The sequence below is a fragment of the Saccostrea cucullata genome, unplaced genomic scaffold (assembly GCF_032062105.1).
Source record: "Saccostrea cucullata isolate Sc308-1 unplaced genomic scaffold, CSIRO_AGI_Scuc_v1 ctg2527, whole genome shotgun sequence".
Classification (NCBI taxonomy): domain Eukaryota; kingdom Metazoa; phylum Mollusca; class Bivalvia; order Ostreida; family Ostreidae; genus Saccostrea; species Saccostrea cuccullata.
This window is the reverse complement of record NW_026927339.1, coordinates 232,971-253,578: the sequence shown is the minus strand read 5'-3', so window position 1 is coordinate 253,578 and position 20,608 is coordinate 232,971. Positions and strand designations below refer to the sequence as shown.

The 20,608-nt window shown below is 31.9% G+C and overlaps 1 protein-coding gene and 1 long non-coding RNA gene across 2 annotated transcripts; both read right to left on the bottom strand.

Moving 5' to 3' along the window:
* Window positions 1–7,949: 7,949 nt before the first annotated feature.
* Window positions 7,950–9,531, bottom strand: LOC134274133 (uncharacterized). The gene is made up of 3 exons (XR_009993554.1): window positions 9,420–9,531; window positions 8,234–8,322; window positions 7,950–8,032 (listed from the first exon to the last, which is right to left on the bottom strand). It is a non-coding gene; the product is annotated as an uncharacterized LOC134274133 (long non-coding RNA).
* Window positions 9,532–16,710: 7,179 nt separating this feature from the next.
* LOC134274132 (fatty acid-binding protein, heart-like) lies at window positions 16,711–19,191 on the bottom strand. Its single transcript, XM_062756386.1, has 4 exons — window positions 18,980–19,191; window positions 18,547–18,722; window positions 17,681–17,794; window positions 16,711–17,386 (listed from the first exon to the last, which is right to left on the bottom strand). The coding sequence occupies exons 1-4, from the start codon at window positions 19,065–19,067 to the stop codon at window positions 17,333–17,335; spliced, it is 432 nt and encodes a 143-aa protein (XP_062612370.1). The 5' UTR covers window positions 19,068–19,191; the 3' UTR covers window positions 16,711–17,332.
* Between the last annotated feature and the right edge of the window lie 1,417 nt (window positions 19,192–20,608).

The following is a 20,608-nucleotide window of genomic DNA, read 5'->3' as shown; positions in this document are numbered from 1 at the left end:
AGTGATACTGGTAGAAGCGTTGCCCAGTATAAAAAAGCGTTACTCTTTTGAGTCATTTGAAATGAAAGACACAACAGAGCCTGACACATCGTTTCTGTTCGATATTTTATTAGAAAAAAACGTGGTGGTAATCTTACAACAAAGGTTTATGAAAACATGATGACTTGAACTTTTCAATCTGCAACTTTCCTTATGCAGCATTATACCCTTATTACCTGTTTAGGGTATATATATGTCATATTATGTCGCAGTTGATTCCATACGCAAGAGCATGCTCTACGTATGAAAATTTTTTAAAAAGAGTTTAGTTATTGATAAACAAGTTGATGAAACAAGAATATCAGCAGTCTTGTTTAAAGTCATCATTTCGTAAGTTCAATGGTCAATTCAGTGACCTTGTTAAGATATGCAATATATCAATGTCAAATACATGTAGTGACTGATGTTTTTCATACTTATTTTTAGGCCATTATTTGTTTCACAAGTTGAATTGCCGAAGGTTTTTTTCGTTATTTCCAAATCATGACAAGGAGCAGACGGCATGTGTGACCGGTCGGCAGGGGAAAGCTCACTTCTCCACGGCACCTGATCCCATCTCTGATGTTTTAGAGGTCTGTGATCCACAGACGTCCTTTATCTTTCTCTCCCTTCCTTATCAAATACTTCTCGAGATATCTTCAAGATATCTCCAGATACATGCATTTGGCAGAATTATATTGTTGAAATCTTCGTCTTAAAAGTGGAAAAGTAACATTTAGAGTACAAAAGTTGTCAAACAGACCAATATGCCGATCAAATGTTTGATCACTTAGAACACTTATAACACAGAGATAACACAGAGAACACTTATAATGCACAATGTCAGATGCGGAATTGTAGCATTTACTTTCTCTACGCTATTGAACAAAAACCAATAATTAAAGAAAATGTGCAGCTTCTGCATTTTGAAGGAACATGTAGCTGTTGTTTGTGTTGCTAATTATAAACAATGCAAACAGCAATGCTTTTTCCAATTGACATTGGAAGTAAAATACAAAATTCTGTCAATTCGACCCATTAATACTCGCATTAAGTAATTTTGAACACATGCATTTCTTTTTATCGAAAAAAATATGGCCGTTTTATATGTAATTTTGAACATAAGGAACAGCGATCAATCCCCCGGATCTAGAAAAAATATCAAATCGTAGAGACGGAAATAAACACGAGCTCTTAGAAACACAGAGATGGGACTACATGCCCAGAAGGAGTAAGCATTCACTGCCAAAAGATCACACAAGTATTTATCAACCTTCCTTATTTATTTATATACTACCAGTAGCACCTGCCTATAGATGTTATGCCTCCCAGTTTGCTCTAAGAATAATTCGAAGACGAACTTTTCAGCAACTTACAAACAAAAAGAAATTGATGAAACAAGGATATTATCAATCTCGTTTGATACAATTGCTTTCAAATATAATCTATCATTAACTCATTTTTTTTATGACGTTTTTCACTCCTCCATGGCACCTGATTCCACCTCTAATGTTTCGGAGGTCCGTGTTTGCTCTGCTCCTGTTTTGTATTATTTTATGGTTTTTGATATTGAATGCTGTTCGTTATCTCTATATCCTTTTTCATACAATTTGTTAGACCATTATTTTATACGGAATTGTAAACGGATGATATTTTTCGTTTGTCAGATCATAATATAGATCACATAGCCAGTCTACAGGGGATGATCACACCTACATGACACCTGATCCCACCTTTGATTATGTTACATTTCCATGTTTTCTGCTTCCAATCTGAATGTATTCAATGAACCTTTAATCTTGATTACTGTTTGATAAGATTTTCATATTATATGGTTTATTGCGTAAGTGCATTATTGTTATTTTAACATTTCTATTAACACAATAATTTGTTTTTAATTCCAAGGATGGGAGCAGGTGCATAAGAGGAGATAATATCCTCTGTTGATAAGTCACTCCTGCAGTGAGATCTATGTATTAATGAGGTATACGCCGTCAATTGAAGTATAAAGAAACAAAGGCCTAAAAAACTGATGTTAAACAAGTCAGCCTAAATACGACCCAATTAATGGTTATTATTATTATATATAAGTTAATTGTAGAGGCCACATCCTTCATTAAAGTCTGACTTTGAAAAGCTTTAATTTTTGATTTTAATTTCAAAATTCGATGTGTTTTTTTTCTTTTCAAGGTTTTTTTCGTCAATACCATTATGACCCCTGGGTTGAGGCCTCTGCTGATGGACTTTTTAGTCCCTGATACTTCGCTAATCACAACATTTTCCTTCTCATGTGTAATCTCAAACAAAAGAGCAACATATTCAATACAGGGATGATGCAGCAAACATAACTTCCTTAGAAATTACCATAACTGTTTCTCGGCAGTAATAATGTTTCTCGAATGCATGTGTCTGTCATTTAGTTACGCAATATGCTATACAGCTAAAATGTATTAATATTCTCTCTCTCTTGCTCTGTGCGTGTGATTGTGTGTGTGTTTTCTGCTTGTTTTGAAGACAATACATCACTTAAAGAGGAGCAGGACCTTGAGCTGAAAAAGAGTCTTTTTACACAAACAAATTATATGTGACTTCAATGACTTATAAAGTGGTGTAAGGAAACAGCAGAATAGATCAATCTATTCACATTGTTTTGATAGCTCCACGATTGTTAGAAATTTTTGGTTGTTTATATTCTGTTTGTTGCAGCTTAATAAGTTGTGCAAAATTACACAGTGCAGATTATTTTTACAACGTTTAGTAGTGCATAAACAGAGACTCTCATATAGTCAATTGAACCATTTGACATGTCTTGTTCTCCCTATGCTCATATGATAAATGTTTTTAAAATTCCAAGGTCAAAATAAAAGGGTCAAAATTATTTGTATCCAAGTGATGGACTTGTCACAAGGAATGCACCTGTGAAATATGAAGTCCCTCCCAACAACCAAATCAAGGTGAAAATGTCAGAAATATTCGTACCCAACTTCCAAGAAACGCTTATCACAAGGAAAAAACCTGTGAAATATTAGAGCTCGAGCAATAACTTTTTTAAAGTTATGGACAATGCTTAGAGTTTTTAAAAGAAGACCAAAAACCAAAAAAAATGTTCAAAATATTTTTACCCAAGAAAAGGAATAATTATGCAAGCTAAGAATGCTCTTATCAGTCAGAAGTTATGGGCAATGTAAAAGGTTTTACAGACAAACAAAGAGACAAGTGCACAGGGCAAAAACTATATGTCCCCTGAATCTGCGATTACTGGGCATATTATTATCTATAGAATTATTTTTCTATTTTAAAACAAAAATTCTAGTATGCAGTAGCTATGAATTTCTTTAGTAGCGGATCATGTTTTGCAACGAAAATATGAACTTAATATTCGTCATATTTATTTAGAGTTTTTTGACATAGTCACGTAATACATGTTCAGTATCGGTTGACATAACACTCCAGGGCTTTCCTGTCACCGAGGGGCAAATAACTCTTTATTTCAAAGTATATTACGACGAACACAAAACATATAAAAAAAATATACTTCATTTATTATATTATTTTTCCTTAAAATTTAAAGGTTTTTTTTATTTATTTAAATCTGAATTATTCATTTTTTCATTTGTTTTTATAAGAAAAATTCTAGAGTTAAAACATTTTCGTCATTGATTGTCGTTTACAAGAGAACAAATACCACATAACAAATAAAAATCCTTCTGCATCTGCAATAACTAGATCATTAATCGATCAAATCGTGCTATTATTTTTAGGGCAGAAAGTATAAATGTAACCCAAAAAGGGAAATCCACAGACGCCCTGTATCTTTATCTCCCTTGTTAAAAACTTCCAACCCGTTCTCATCTACATTTATTTGGCAGAATGTTAGTAATGTGATCTTAGTCTAAAGTGATAAAGTTATATTTAAAGTAGAAGAGTTGTCAGACAGACCAATTTTCAGATCAAATATTTAGTGTCAGGACACCGAGAACACTTATAATGCACTATGTCAGATGCAAAAATGTAGCATTTACTTACTTTATGCTGAGCAAAAACCAGTAATAAAAGAAAATGTGCACCTTCTGCATTTTGATGGAACATGTAGCTGTTGATTTTTTTTTTCTAATAGAGATCGGAAGTAATTTAAAATACAAAATTCTGTCAATTCGACCCATTAATACTCGCATGAAGTAATTTTAAACACATACATTTCTTTAAGTCACAAAATTTTCGTTTTATGTTCAATTTTGAACATTACGAACATGATCAATCTCATGGATTTAGTAAAGATATCGAATCGTGGAGAGGGAGCTTAACACTACTAGCCCCTAAAAATCCAGAGATGGGACTACATACTTAGGAGGAGTAAGCATCCCTTGCCGAAAGATCAAACAAGCATTTATTATTGGTGCAATACTGATTTGACTAGATCAGGCCAAAGGAAACAGTATAGCTACTAGTTTATCAATTAACAATATTAATTTTTATTACTACATGTACCTTATTTTGATATATCCCTTTGAACTCGAACTAAAAGATACAGAATCTTACAAATCTGTTTCATAATTAGATATTTTACCTGATAAAGACCTTTGTAGTAACCTAACAATAACATTTTTAGATAAAAGTGATTAATTCAATTTTTCTGTTGTCAACCTTCCTTATTTATGTATTTACTATCAGTAGCACCTGCCTATGGAGCTTATGTCTCCCATTTTGCTCTACGAATAATTTCTACGAGGAGCTTTTTAGCAACTTACAGACAAACTGATATTGATTAAACAATAAGACCAAAACACGAACCTCGTCAACCTCGTTTTAAGCCTACATTTGTAACTTTTTTGTTTGATACAATGGCCTTTAAATTCAATCTATCATTAACTCAAATGTTAATGACGTTCTTCATACAATTTGTTAGACCATTATTTTTATACCAAATTGTATACGAATTATTTTTTCTGTTTGTCAGATCATAATATAGATCATATGGCGGGCGAAACCAGTCTACAGGGGATGCTCATCTTCTATGGCACCTGATCCCACCTTTGATTATTTTACAGTTCCATGTTTTGTCTGCTTCCAATCTGAATGTATTCGATGGACCTTTAAGCTTAATTACTGTTTGATCGTGATTTTTATATTCCGTGGTATATTGCGTAAGTGCTTTATTGTAATTTTAACATTTCTATTAACACAAGAATTTGTTTTTAATTCCAAGGATGGGAACAGGTGCATAAGAGGAGATAATATCCCTTGTTGATAAGTCACTCCCGCAGTGAGCAAATGTATTAATGAGGTATACGCAGTCAATTGAAGTATAAAGAAACACAGGTCTTAACAATTGATGTGAAACAAGTCAGCTTAAATACAACCCAATTAATGGTTATTATTATCATATAAGTTAAGAGTCAAAATCAGCAAGCATCGAGCATTGAATGGAAATTCAAAATTTTATTTTTCAAAAAGCTTTTGTTATATAAAATATTTTGTCCTAACTTATGCTAAAACACAATTAAAATTTTTTTTTGAACGTATGAAGGGTCTGGTATCCAAGGAAATTCATTTCCCTAGCAACGGGCCCATAAATCCTTATGAAAATCAATGATTTTTAGACATTTTTCTATGAATATGTTTTCTGAACGTGATAAGATAAGGTATTTTGGTTACTTTTTTGTTAAAGGATGGAATTACTTTATTCTTAAAAAATAGGAAAAACAAAATTTCTGTAGTGATATTGTTGCCATGACAACGGGAAAAGAACATGGCGTCAATGCTTATTAATTTTGAAAAAAATACATATGTTTATCACTTTATATGCGAAATCTACAACCACTGCTGGAAAAATGAATGCTGTGATCTTGTTAGGGGTTATCTATATGTCATATCTATACAATAAAATTTGCAGGCAACTTTAGTAGAAAAAAGTTACAAATGGTTAAAATGTGTGACAATCTGGCATTTATTTAAGCTATTTTGAAGGGGTGGGGGTAATTGATTACATGTACAGTGCCCATTATATTGGTCATATTGATTCTGATCAAAGCATACTCATAATTTTACTATTGTTGATAAATAAATGCACATTCAATTATTTCAAAAAGGAATTTTATATTCATCACAATCGAAACTTGAAAAAAAAAGGGGGGGGGGTTTATAGGAATCACCTTGTTCATCCCTCCATATGTATGTTAAATTTTTACATGTTCATAACATTTCAATGAAGCACCAATGAACGTTCATACTTGATATTAAGATTGCTTAAGATCTGGAGATGTGTCCAAAACTTGACCCAAGGTCATTTGAAAAATTTCAAGGTCATTGGTAGAGGAATAGTGCAATCGTTGCCCATTCTAATGGAAAGACTTACAATTTCTTCTCAGGGATTGTTCTTGAGCTGTGGGTTTGTCATGACTATGACCAAAGTTCATTTGGACATGTTTGACCTTGACTCAAGGACATAGCTTTTTCAAGGTCACTGCAGTAAAAGTGTACTATATGAGTTTGGTACATTTACATATTCTTATAACTTCGAATGAAGAGAAATCGGAAGTTTGTGCTCTACACAATTTAAAGGTTTTACTACCTATGACTTGAGTATATGTCATATTCATTTGGATATGTATATCTGTATTGCAAAGTTTTAAAAAGGTTTTAAATAAATATTTGGACCTTTGTTTGTAATTAAAACATTTTATGCAATAGCAGGAGGGTGGGTAATCACTTAATGAGCTTGCTCACAATAATGCTAGTTTATAAAAGAGAATCACTTTGACACATCATATAATTTTAAAGTAAAACCATATCAATCAGGCATGTGGCATCAGTTTTGGGTTGCTTAGGGGGGGGGATGACACACAACGTAACCTGATATTCACTGAAAGCCCCATCCCCCTGAGTTTGGAGAAATTCCCCACTTTTCTTTTTTTTTCTTGCAGTTTTATCTATGCCTACCCAACACCATGCACTTTCAAAATTGCCCTAATTAAGAAACAATATTTCATGACAGCTAAGATCTCTAAGTACCAAAAATGAAAATCTACAAGGGCTATTTATATATGTATATAAATGAATGTCTCAAACTTCAACTGACTCTAAAAAAAATTATAAGAATGCTATAAAGTGAAATATTTAAAATGAAAGCTTTGTATTAAACTAGTCCTCATTTTTTTCTCTCACAAAAATATTTTGTCAGTTTTGAAATTAATTGATTGATTGGGGGTATATAGGAATCAGTTTGACCGTCCGTCTGTCTAGCTGTGCAAAAGTGTCCGGTCCATATCTTTCTTCTAGAGGAACATTAGAATCTACTTCTCCACACAAAGATTGCCCATGACCTAAGGGTGTGTCATGACCTTGACCAAAGGTCATTTGGGGAAGTTCAAGGACACTAGAAGAAAAATTTCCTAATTCTTGTTTATAATTGAAAAACTTGAATACACACCTGAGTTTGTGTCATGACTTTATACCAAAGTCATTTATGCAAGTTCAAGGTCACTGAAGAAGAAGTTAATAATTTGTGTCTGATCTGTATATAAAGTCTTTTTTTTTAGGCTGCGCCTTCGTTTCATTTATAAAAAATTAATGAGCAACTACATTTGCACTAAAAATGTTTTAGCATTTCTCTCTTCTCTTAGATCCATAAAATATTCAAGATTTAGCACCTCTAAACAAAACCCAGCGGGGGTATTTTGTCCCATTTGGACAGTTCTAGTTTAATATTGACCTTGTTTTAATTATATATGATACATATACTTCAAAATGCAGAATATAAAGATATGTTTCAGATTCTTCTACTATCTTATTATGAATCTGCATGCCAAAAAGTGATAGTCATTAGATTTACATCGATACAAAATTGATAACAGACAAACAAAGAATGTTACTTTTGGATTGAACATTTTTATTTGATCCACTTTAATGAATACAATTTATGGATTTATTTTCTGGCTCCCTGAGGGTATTACATGTACTATCCACTCACTTCCTGCATCAATGGGCCTGTACTGTAATAATGTATTCTCGGAATCTGAAAAAGTGATAAAATTAAAATGTAATAATATTATACAGCTTTGTCTTCATTTACTAGGATCAATGTCTAGTTGAGCTTGAACAATGGTGATGAATGCAAGCATGATTATTGAAATCAATTAAATTCCAAGAAATCTCAATGGTTTATCATTTTATTTAAAAAAATTAACGTTTCTACTAATTTTAATGTATTATTTACATGTTTTTCCTGTGTTATTCTAATTATCAGCTCATTCAATTCTGTTTCTGCTTCTTCCCGAGTTTGACTTCAAAGTGCCGAATTTCATTCTAAAAACAGAAGTGAACAACACAAATTAGATAATAAAAAGGTCAACTGATTCTAGGTTTTTGTCATTTTGTCAAAACTCTAAATTATGTTTTTCATATCTTTCCATTACCCCCCCCCCCCAAAGAATAAATGGCATATAGATATTCATTTCGTAACATTTTTGTGCTTTCAATCTAATGATGCTTATTATTTGAACCTAGTAGGCTTAAATTAGTTCAGTGGTACCGGAGAAAATGTTAGCTGGACATGAATTTTCTTTTATAGGTAAACACTGGATGACAGCAGCAAAAAGTTTTTTTTTTAATTCATTATTTTGCTGTGGTATATTTACAATTCAGTTACCACTAGTACACTACTTTATACAGTTGTCTGTATCACAATACTTCCGAGGTAATCCCCTTTCCTAAACTAAAAATATTAAGTACAGTAACAGAGTTAACCCCCTTCCTCCTTTTCATTTTTTTTTACGGACGCCCTAACAAAAGTCTTTCAATTTTACAAATATTTCATAATAGTGTTGGTTTCATAGATTCATATCTTTTTTTTCATGTGAAAAGCAGGTATTATCTTAAATGTTAAATAAAAATATCTTCTTTACAAAATTTTGATTTACCAGACTATCAATTTATGAATTATAATCATTGTAGCTGGTGAGTGACTTTGGTTGCATACATACCGTGAATACGACAAATCAAAATTATAAACTAAATTAAAATTAAACTTTATAATTTGTGATACAGTGATGTGACTGACCAACCTTTTCACGTTAGGTCCACAGATACAATCTAAGTTGGGGGATTAAATTTATTTTATCATGATAAATTGATATTATTGTTTAATATCGGCAATATTAGGGGGGGGGGGGACATACCCCCTCCTCTTTGTTCCACGAGCCATGCATAATCTTTCTTTTTAATATTATAAAATACTTAAATAATGCTAACATATGTAATCAATCAGAATTATTTAAATTAAATTAAAATGTACAAAAACACTTGATTGTCAAGTGTACAAATCTTACTGCATGATTAATTTATGCTAATCATGCTTTAGTAACTGTTGTAATGGTAACTGGAAAAAAAAATCAATCACTCACCATAATTAAGACCCATGAAAACGCCAAAACTGAGGCTCAGACCGCTCCAAGTTTGTAATTTTCTACTAGTCTTCTGGTACATTGTTATTGAAAACAATGTAAGCAAACCACCGTTTATTCCTCCTATGTTAGAGAGCTACACCAAAGGGAGGTAATTTGAAGCAAAAGTTTCAGGAAAATATGGATTTAAATCAGTTATCATATGTAAATGCTTTAGTTGCCTGCAGATTTTTTTCATGATTCTTCTAGAACAAATACTGTTTAATAAATATTTTATGTTGATAAGCTTTAATGTGGTTGTAGATTTCTTATAAAGTACTTCAAATTTGCTGTCTTTTAAAGCAAAATAAACCTCCAAAAACTAGTTATATTTATCAAAAGGTGAAGAGAATTTCAAAAATCAACAGTTGCTAAAATAGAGTATATTTATATAAATAAAATAATAATTTAAAAAAGCTTTTTTTAATGACTAGTAATAAAAAAGTATTTGTTTAACCATAAATTCAAGTGTCATGATAAACTACAAAACACGCTATCGGAAAGGCGCGTGGTTTCCATAGCAACAATGCGAAAAATTATTTTTGCTTGCTTTTTTCTATCATACCCTTTGTTCTGAAAATTTATATATGAGTTTTAACCAAATCTGTTTCTATGCCACTTTCCACATTTTTTAACTAAATGCTCGATGCTTGCTGATTTTGACTCTTAATTATAAAGGCCTCATCCTTCATTAAAGTCTGACTTTGAAAAGCTTTAATTTTTTATTTTAATTTCAAAATTCGATGTGTTTTTTTCTTTTCAAGGTTTTTTTCGTCAATACCATTATGACCCCTGGGTTGAGGCCTCTGCTGATGGACTTTTTAGTCCCTGATACTTTGCTACTCACAACATTTTCCTTCTCATGTGTAATCTCAAACAAAAGAGCAACATATTTAATACAGGGATGATGCAGCAAACATAACTTCCTTAGAAATTACCATAACTGTCTCTCGGCAGTAATAATGTTTCTGGAATGCATGTGTCTGTCATTTAGTTATGCAATATGCTATCAGCTAAAAAGTATTAATATTCTCTCTCTCTCTCTCTCTCTCTCTCTCTCTCTCTCTGTTGCTCTGTGCGTGTGATTGTGTGTGTGTTTTCTGCTTGTTTTGAAGACAATACATCACTTAAAGAGGAGCAGGACCTTGAGCTGAAAAAAAGATCTTTTTACACAAACAAATTATATGTGACTTCAATGACTTGTAAAGTGGTGTAAGGAAACAGCAGAATAGATCAATCTATTCACATTGTTTTAATAGCTCCACGATTGTTAGAAATTTTTGGTTGTTTATATATGTTGCAGCTTAATAAGTTGTGCAAAATTACACAGTGCAGATTATTTTTACAACGTTTAGTAGTGCATAAACAGAGACTCTCATACAGTCAATTGAACCATTTGACATGTCTTGTTCTCTATGCTCATTTGATAAATGTTTTTAAAATTAGGCCAAACTCCAAGGTCAAAATAAAAGGGTCAAAATTATTTGTATCCAAGTGATGGACTTGTCACAAGGAATGCACTTGTGAAATATGAAGTCCCTCCCAACAACCAAATCAAGGTGAAAATGTCAGAAATATTCGTACCCAACTTCCAAGAAACGCTTATCACAAGGAAAAAACTTGTGAAATATTAGAGCTCGAGCAATAACTTTTTTAAAGTTATGGACAAGGCTTACGGTTTTTAAAAGAAGACCAAAAACCAAGAAAAAGATCAAAATATTTTTACCCAAGAAAGGGAATATGCAACTGAAGTATGCTCTTATCAGTCAGAAGTTATGGGCAATGTAAAAGGTGTTACAGACAAACAAACAGACAAAGAGACGAGTGCACAGGGCAAAAACTATATGCCCCCTGAATCTGCGATTACTGGGCATTATATTATCTATAGAATTATTTTTCTATTTTAAAACAAAAATTCTAGTATGCAGTAGTTATTTATTTCTTTAGTAGCGGATCATGTTTTGCAACGAAAATATGAACTTAATATTCGTCATATTTATTTAGAGTTTTTTGACATAGTCTCGTAATACATGTTCAGCATCGAGTGTCATAACACTCCAGGGCTTTCCTGTCACCGAGGGGCAAATAACTCTTTATTTCAAAGTATATTAAGACGAACACAAGACATATAAAAAAATGTACTTCATTTATTATATTATTTTTCCTTTGAATTTAAAGGGGTATTTTATTTATAATCTGAATTATTCATTTTTTCATTTGTTTTTATAACAAAAATCCTAGAGTTAAAACATTTCGTCACTGATTGCCGTTTACAAGAGAACAAATACCACATAACAAATAAAAATCCTTCTGCATCTGCAATAACTAGGTCATTAATCGATCAAATCGTGCTATTATTTTCAGGGCAGAAAGTATAAATGTAACCCCAAAAGGGAAATCCACAGACGCCCTGTATCTTTATCTCCCTTGTTAAAAACTTCCCATCCGTCCTCATCCACAATTATTTGACAGAATGTTAGTAATGTGATCTTAGTCTAAAGTGATAAAGTTATATTTAAAGTAGAAGAGTTGTCAGACAGACCAATCTGCCGATCAAATATTTGGTGCCAGGACACCGAGAACACTTATAATGCACTATGTCAAATGCAAAAAATGTAGCATTTACTTACTTTATGCTGAGCAAAAACCAATAATAAAAGAAAACGTGCACCTTCTGCATTTTGATGGAACATGTAGCTGTTGTTTTTGAGACTATATATAAACACTGCAAACAGCAATGCTTTTTCCAATAAAGATCGGAAGTAAAATACAAAATTATGTCAGTTCGACCCATTAATACTCGCATTTAGTAATTTTGAACACAGGCATTTCTTTATATCACAAAAATGGCCGCTTTATGTTCAATTTTGAACATTACGAACATGGTCAATCTCATGGATCTAGTAAAGATATCGAATCGTGGAAAGGGTGATAAACACTACTAACCCCTAGAAATCCAGCGATGGGACTACATATTATTTCGTTATGAGGTGTTCTGTCATTTTGATTAAAATCTACCACCGATGACGTCATATTGTACATCAAGTAACTTGGGAATTGATCGGGAATAGATCATGTCGTGTAAAGAGAATTTGGCTATGACGGCATGAACAAAGATACATAAAATGAAGTTTAAAAGCAAATATCGTGAATATTTTGTGATATTCATATGGAGTTCAGTTAATAAAACAGGTATGCTAAATTATTTTCATTTATTTTATTCTCTTTCAGAGACAGCCAGCTATATTCGTATCCCGGTCGACCTTTCCTCTGTCATTTGAGACAAGAAATTGCAACAGAACAACAATAAGCTGTATATTTCAAAACATAAAATTTGTACAGATGGAAAGTTTGCACCCTACAATACTTGGAAAATGCTGCTAGAATTCCAAGTTAAGCACGGTTTGCGAAAAATCTCGGTTCATAGGTTAAAAACTTAAGACATGTGGTAAGGTTTCGTGCGAATGTGTGGAATAATTATTTTACTGCCGGGACAGTGGGATTCTAGCAGCACTTTTTAGGCAAAATAGATGTTATTCAACTACATTATTTACTCAAAGAATAAAATTATTAAACTCTGGGGTATTGTTGTTCTGGTCGCTTTTTTATTAAGGAAAATTTTGGCTATAAAAAGAAGTCACGTGATGCGGTGGTGGTGGTGCACGTCGTTGCGTTAGACACTCTTTTATCTTGATGCAATGAAAAATTTTAGTTGACGTTTATCAGCGGTTTTGGTAAATAATCAGATTTAATTTTCTTTAAAAAGGCTAAATTTCCCGAAAAATGACTTATATGCTTCATTAACTCAAATGTTTAATGACTTTCTTCATACAATTTGTTAGACCATTATTTTTATACCAAATTGTATACGAATGATTTTTTCCGTTTGTCAGATCATAATATAGATCACATGGCGGGCGTAACCAGTCTACAGGAGATGTTCACTACTCCATGGCACCTGATCCCACCTTTGATTATTTTACATTTTCATGTTTTGTCTGCTTTCAATCTGAATGTATTCAATGGACCTTTGAGCTTGACTACTGTTCGATCGTGATTTTTATATTCCGTGGTATATTACGTAAGTGCATTATTGTAATTTTAACATTTCTATAAACACAATGATTTGTTTTTAATTCCAGGGATGGGAGCAGGTGCATTAGAGGAGATAATATCCCCTGTTGATACGTCACCCCTGCAGTGAGACCAATATATTAATGAGGTATACACAATCATTTAAAGTATAAAGAAACAAAGGTCTTTAAAACAATTGATGTGAAACAAGTCAGCCTAAATACGTCCCAATTAATGGTTATATTATCATATACCTTATAAAGGCCACATCATTCATTAAAGTCTGACTTTGAAAGGTTATTAAAATCCATGTAAGATCAACTTATCTGTAAGTAGTCTGACTCGGGTTCTCAATTGGTCGTACGCTGAGCATACTCTTTAGTATCGAATAAGTTGGGAGATATAAACAGCAGGTATAAAAGTTTTATTTTGAATTTTGAGTTTAATTTCAAAATTCAATTATTTTTCTTTTTATGTTTTTCGTCATTTACATATTATTATCCCTGGTTGAGGCATCTGCTGGTGGACTTTTAGTCGATCCTGAAGACTCTCAACAGCCTAGTAACTAAGTACTTTGCTATTCAGAAGATTTTTCCTATAATCTAAATTAAAAGAGCAACATATTCACTGCAGGGATGATGGAACAAACATAGATGCCTTAGAAATTATCATAACTGTCACTCTGCACTTATAATGTTCCTCGCATACATATGTCTGCCATTTTGTTATGCAAGACGATATACAACTGAAAATATAACTCCGAAAATCAAAATGTAAAGCTTACCATAATATAGCAGAGAATCTTATTGATCAAGAAATAAACACTTAATGTTTACATTTTTCCGACAAGGGGAAACATCTATTAGGTCACAGGAAAATAAAACAGCAAATATATTCGTAGCATCTATTATACTAATCACTCAAAAATTATAACTGTGTCCCTATTTAATAAAAATTTTTTACGATGCATTGGCGTTGATATGCTTTTATGCAACGCATTTGACCATTTAATCAACACGTGCATTATCTTGCTACACAAACAAATCATATGTGACTTCGTTGACTTGTAAAGTAGTGTAAGAAAACAGAAGAGTAGATCAATCTATTAAATGATTTAATATCTCCACGATCGTTAGAAACTTTTGATTGTTTACGTATATTGCAGATTAATAAGTTGTGCAAAACTTCGATTACTGGGCATTCTGTTATCAAAAGGAATTATTTAACTTTTTTTAGTCTGGAGTAACTTTTTCTGTAGTAGTGGATCATGTTTTGCAACTACAATTTAATGAACTTCATCTTCACATTTATTTTTTGACATCGTCACTTAATACATGTTCTCATAACTGTTTATTTCAAAGTATATTACGACGAACACATAACATATGAAAATGTCCTTTATTTATAATATTATTTTTTTTACATTAAAAGGGGCATATTATTTATAACTGAATAATTTATAATTTCATCTGTTTTAATAGCAAACATCCTAGAATTTAAAACATTATCGTCATTGATTGTCGTTTAAAGAGAACAAAAACCACATAACAAATAAAAATCCTTGTGCAACTGCAATAACGAGGTAAAAAATCGATCAAATCCTGTTATTTTTTTTCAGGACAGAATTTATCAATGTTACCCAAAAAGGGAAATCCACAGACGCCCTGTATCTTTATCTCCCTTATCAAAATCTTCCCACCCGTCCTCATCCACAATTATTTGACAGAATGTTAGTAATGAGATCTTAGTCTAAAGTGATAAAGTTACATTTAGAGTAAAAAAGTTGTCAGACCAATTTTCAGATCAAATATTTGGTACTAGAGCACAGAAAGCACTTATTATGCACTATGTCAGATGCAAAATTTGTAGCATTTGCTTACCTTATGCTGCTGAACAAAAACCAATAATAAAAGAACATGTGTACCTTCTGCATTTTGATGGAACATGTAGCTGTTGTCTGTGTGGCTAATTATAAACACTGCAAACAGCAATGCTTTTTCCAATAGAGATCGGAAGTAAAATACAAAATTATGTCAATTCGACCATTTAATACTCGCATTAAATTATTTTGCACATATGAATTTCTTTACATCGAACAAACATGGCTGTTTTATGTGCAAATTTTAAACGTAACGAACAGTGATCAATCTCATGAATCTAGTAAAGATATCGAATCTTTGAAAAGGAGATAAACACGAGCTCTTTGAAACCTAGAGATGGGACTACATGCCTAGGAGGAGTAAGCTTTCCCTGCCAAAAGATTACACAAGTATTTATTATTGATGCAATACTGATTTGACAAGGTCAATACCGCCGAAAAATAGAATAACAGCTAGATTTTCAATTAACATTATTAATTTTTATTACAACCTAATTTCGATATATCCATTTGAACTGGAAATTAAAGATACTGAATCTGACAAATCATTTTCATAATTGGATTTGATATTTGGGTATATCGATGAGGTATTAACAATTAACTATAGACACTACCATTCAAATGTCGACTCGATATATCTCAATGAGCTTGGAATAAAAGATACCACTGAGTGATACTCTGTTTGATATTTGGATATTGTACTAGAATAAGACCGTAATAACCTTACAACCCTGGTTTATGATAAACTTGATGACTTCTTTTCAAGTGTCAACTTCTATTACGTATGTAGCGATAAATACCCTTGTCATCTGTATATAGAGTTCATGTCTCCCAGTTGCTTAAATGGGCTAAGGCATCTTTCAAAAAAAAAAACAATTTCTAAAGATGTAAGTTTTTAGACGACGTATTGTCAGTTATAACAATTGTGATTTCCATTCGTGCATGTGCAGGTTCGATATATCCGAGTGAGCTTGAGAAAAAAGATACCACAGAGTTTGACACATCTGTTTCATATTTGGATTTTTTACTTGACAAAGACGTTAATGTTAATCCAACAACCAAGCTCTATGATAAATGTGATGGCATTTTTATCGTAACTTCCTTTACATGTATGCAGCAATATATACTAGTACCTTCATCACCATCACCTGCAATACGGAGTTTATGCATCTCTATTGATTCGATACGCAAAAGCATGTTCTACTTATGAACAATTTCTAAAACGAGGTAAATTATTGACAAGCAGGTTGATGAAACAAGAATATCAGAAATATCGTTTAAAGTCATAATTTCATAAGCTTTATAGTCGATACAATGACTTTGTCAGCAAATACAAATTGTCATTAAGACAAATGCTGAATGACTTTTCTATACTAATAGTAAGTCCATTATTAATACACCGATTTTGTCCTCATTATCCCCATAGCATATTTTGAGTATTGGAATCCTTCTTAAAAATATTTTAGCAGATAAGAGAACTAAACAAACAGACAAAACGGTCATTAAAAAATGAATGTTTTGAAGATATATATTTTTGCTGGATTTATCTAGTAAAATATTGTTTTCAATCATCGATCTTTATTCTAACATTGATCGTAAAACATTTCTTTCAGAAATAAAAAAAACAATGTAATAATAACAATATCTCATGAATTATCACACAAAAACAGCACCATATATTGATTTGTTCAGATAACGTGGCACCCAGTATGTCATTTCCATTCACACGGTTACATGTACTTGGATCCGCCACTAACATTCACATTTTGCAGTTCTGCTACATCCAACATAACAAGTCTTCGATGTACACACTAATGCAGTTCCTGAGCTTGAAACACTAAACACAGTTGACAGATGGACAGTAGCTGTGGATTTTACGTCCACTCCTTTGAGTTTTCCATTTTTCTTTTGTGATGACTGATTAACTTTTCCGTTTATAAATCATTTTACAGACAACATCGTTTACCAGGAGAGTCTACAAAATAATATCAAAAAATGACATCATTAGAAAAATTAGAAATTTTTAGCAAATAATACAGATTGAAATATTCAATTTAAGATACGTGCATTATAAAATGAAACTAATTTGAAGAACCTAAAACAAAATGATTTTAAATTAACATTATCAAAATTCCAATCATATAGCCAAATAAATATTTATGATCATACACTTTACGATAATCATTGAATATGTCGTAATAAATTAAGAAATGACAATCAGTATTTAATATGTCAATATAAAAAAAAAATGTTTAACAGAATTATTTACCATGACTAAATGGCCATCCACCAGTTCCCGTATGACCTTTGTAGGAAGTGCTTTAGAGCCCTCTGTAGGTCTAGACATTGTAATCAGCTGATTGTTAGCCCACGTGTGTACCTCCTGTGAATCAACAATACACACATAGCAGCTTAAAAATACTTAATTATAGGGACCTGTCAAAAGTAAGGTCGCTCAGTACAGGGTTTAAATGAACAACACGCCACTAGGGGTTTAAATGACGGAATTATCAGAACTTTTAATCATCAAGAAATCTGTTTGTTTGCAGAACTCTGTATAACTATTATTTTGAAGTGAATCATGGCCATCCCAGCGTGTTATATTAACAAGTGATGGATAACTTTTTTCTCATGCTACCATGGTTCATTGTGCAGTGTTTTTACGTCAAACAAAACTCAAATAAAAACCAGTGTCTGTAATTCACAACACGCGGTACAAGCGTGTACGCATAAATTAAAAAACTTCTATTTTCAAGATATGACATATATAATTAGGTAAGCTTGGTTTTCTATAGTAGAATTTGCCGTCAAATTTTTTGAAAGCTAGTCATTTTTTTTTAAACATACTGAATTGCTGTAAAGCTAGAATAAATAAATAGAAATTGCCATCAGTAAGTCAAATAGATAAAAATAACTCGAACAACATGACAAATGAAAAATGAAAAATAAATAAATAAATCCAACATCAGTTGATACAAAAAAAAAAAAAGGAAAAAAACGTAAAGCGATTTTTGAAAAGAAAATTTGACTGATTTAATAAAAATGCAATCATTTGTCGTCCTTAAAAGTGGCATTCATTTTATTCCTTTAAAAATTGCCTAATCAAAAAAAAAAAAAAGAAAGAAAAAAAAATACCATCATAGGATTATGATTCAAGTCTGTAATGTGGATCTCTGTTCCCAGGTGAGCTTTGTGGTCTGTGTTTTTAGGGCCTTTGTTTTGTATCCGTAACTGACCCTCCTCTATAGAGATCACCATTGTAATACAGAGGCAGGCAGCCCGGGCAAGCTTACGTAAGATGAAATTTACACCTAGTGAAGGAAAACAAATGTAAGACCACTTTCAAAGTAAAATTGTAAAAAGAAGCATATCTAAGTAATGCAAATAGAAGCACGCATTCACAAAGACTTTCTTTTTCTATTTCTCCTTCTCTCATCCCAAATATCTTTGACTCTTTAGGTTTAATATAATGTGTAATATTTCTTTATACACACTGTAAACAATCTTTGAAAAAAAGTCGAATATTGAACGTAAGTATCAAATTTTTACTAAATTGTATTTTCCTTACCACATTCTTTGAGGTATCCATCCAGATTCTCGTCCCTGTGAAATGACCACACACCGGCGATCGTCTCCTCTATCTCAAGTACCTCCATCGCCTGAAATGGGGAAAACACTATTACCTGCCCTTGATTCAAGTCGACGCCGCTAGGAAGTAGCTCCCTAACCAATGATAGACGAGCACTCAAATGTAAGAGTGCAGTGTTACGATGTTCACCGAAGTTGAACACAAAGGTAACGATAATATTAATCTCGCCATAGGACTCGTCATACGAGGGCGAATGCCAATTCTACGTAATCCAAGTGACTCATTTATAATGCCTCTTATGTAGTGGTAAATAAATATATCAGCTGTCCGGAGAAGGAAAATTAAGAGGATAAATATTTTTAATTTTTTTATTGGCTCTTCATATACAAAATTATAAAATAGATAATATTAATAGGTAATAAATTCAACTATAGACAATAACATCTATCTACATCATTTAGGACAATGTTTCTGATTTATAAATCAATAAAAATTATTGTGGAGCTTACTATCTACATAATTTTATACAAATTATCTGTTCATTGTTTTTACAAAGAAATCTTTTACAGGGGAAATTACATTTTGATTTGATTTTAACACTTATTTGAATAGCATAGTATATTAAAAAATAATAAAATGCTATTAGACAAAATCCGCAGATAAAGGGTATTTTAATTCCTAATAAAGACAAAAAAATAGAATGTAAAATAAATATGTTCGCAGACGATACACAACTTTTTAATAAGGACGAAGAATCTATAATACATTCCTTCAATGTGTTAGAAATATATGAAAAAGCCTCTGGGGCAAAAATCAATTTCTCGAAAACAAAGGGCCTGTTTATAGGCAAATTAAAAGGTAAAACACCAAAATTTAAAAAGATACAGTGGATAAAAACTAATATAAAAACTTTGGGGGTAAATCATGGATATGGTATCGATACTAATGCAATATGGTTGGAAAAAATAGAAAAAATAAAGAACAGCTTGCATGTCTGGAAAACAAGGAACCTTACATTCAAAGGGAAAACTTTGATAATAAAAAATTTGATAATTCCAATTATTGGCTATGAAATCGAAATGAGGGGAATACCTGATATATATGCAAAACAAATAAATGACATTGTCTGGTCTTTTATTTGGGATAATAAATTAAATAAAATTGACAGAAACGTGTGCTGCTTAAGCAAGAACGAAGGAGGAATGAACATGATAAATTTATTTAATTTTATAAAAAGTAAACAAATAAAAACAATTTATAAAATCATGCATTCAAAATTAGAAACATGGAATGCTATTGGTAAATACTGGTTACAGAGTAAAGATATGCATTCAAGTCAAGAATATTTCTTATGGACTTGTTCAGATTTATCTCCAATTTCCTTAAATAACATGTCTAGTTTTTATAAGAAAGCACTCATCGCATACAGCGAATTTCAGTCAAAATTTGTGCCAGAGAATCGAGAGGAAATACTTAACCTCTCACTCTTTGGTAATAAACTTATACAATTCCAAGGGAAAAGCCTATATGTAGAATCATTTATCAAAAGTGGTTTATTAAAAATTAAAGACATTTGGAATGATGCGGAAAATTGTTTTAAATATAACG

What these genes read in the sequence shown, in the direction of transcription:
- LOC134274132 (XM_062756386.1), bottom strand. Translation starts at nt 19,067, where the DNA reads ATGGAGGTACTTGAGATAGAGGAGACGATCGCCGGTGTGTGGTCATTT. An exon ending in TGGATACCTCAAAGAATGTG is followed by an intron (nt 18,723 to 18,979) that starts GTAAGGAAAATA and finishes TTCCTTCACTAG; the next exon opens with GTGTAAATTTCATCTTACGT. An exon ending in TGAATCATAATCCTATGATG is followed by an intron (nt 17,795 to 18,546) that starts GTATTTTTTTTT and finishes GTTGATTCACAG; the next exon opens with GAGGTACACACGTGGGCTAA.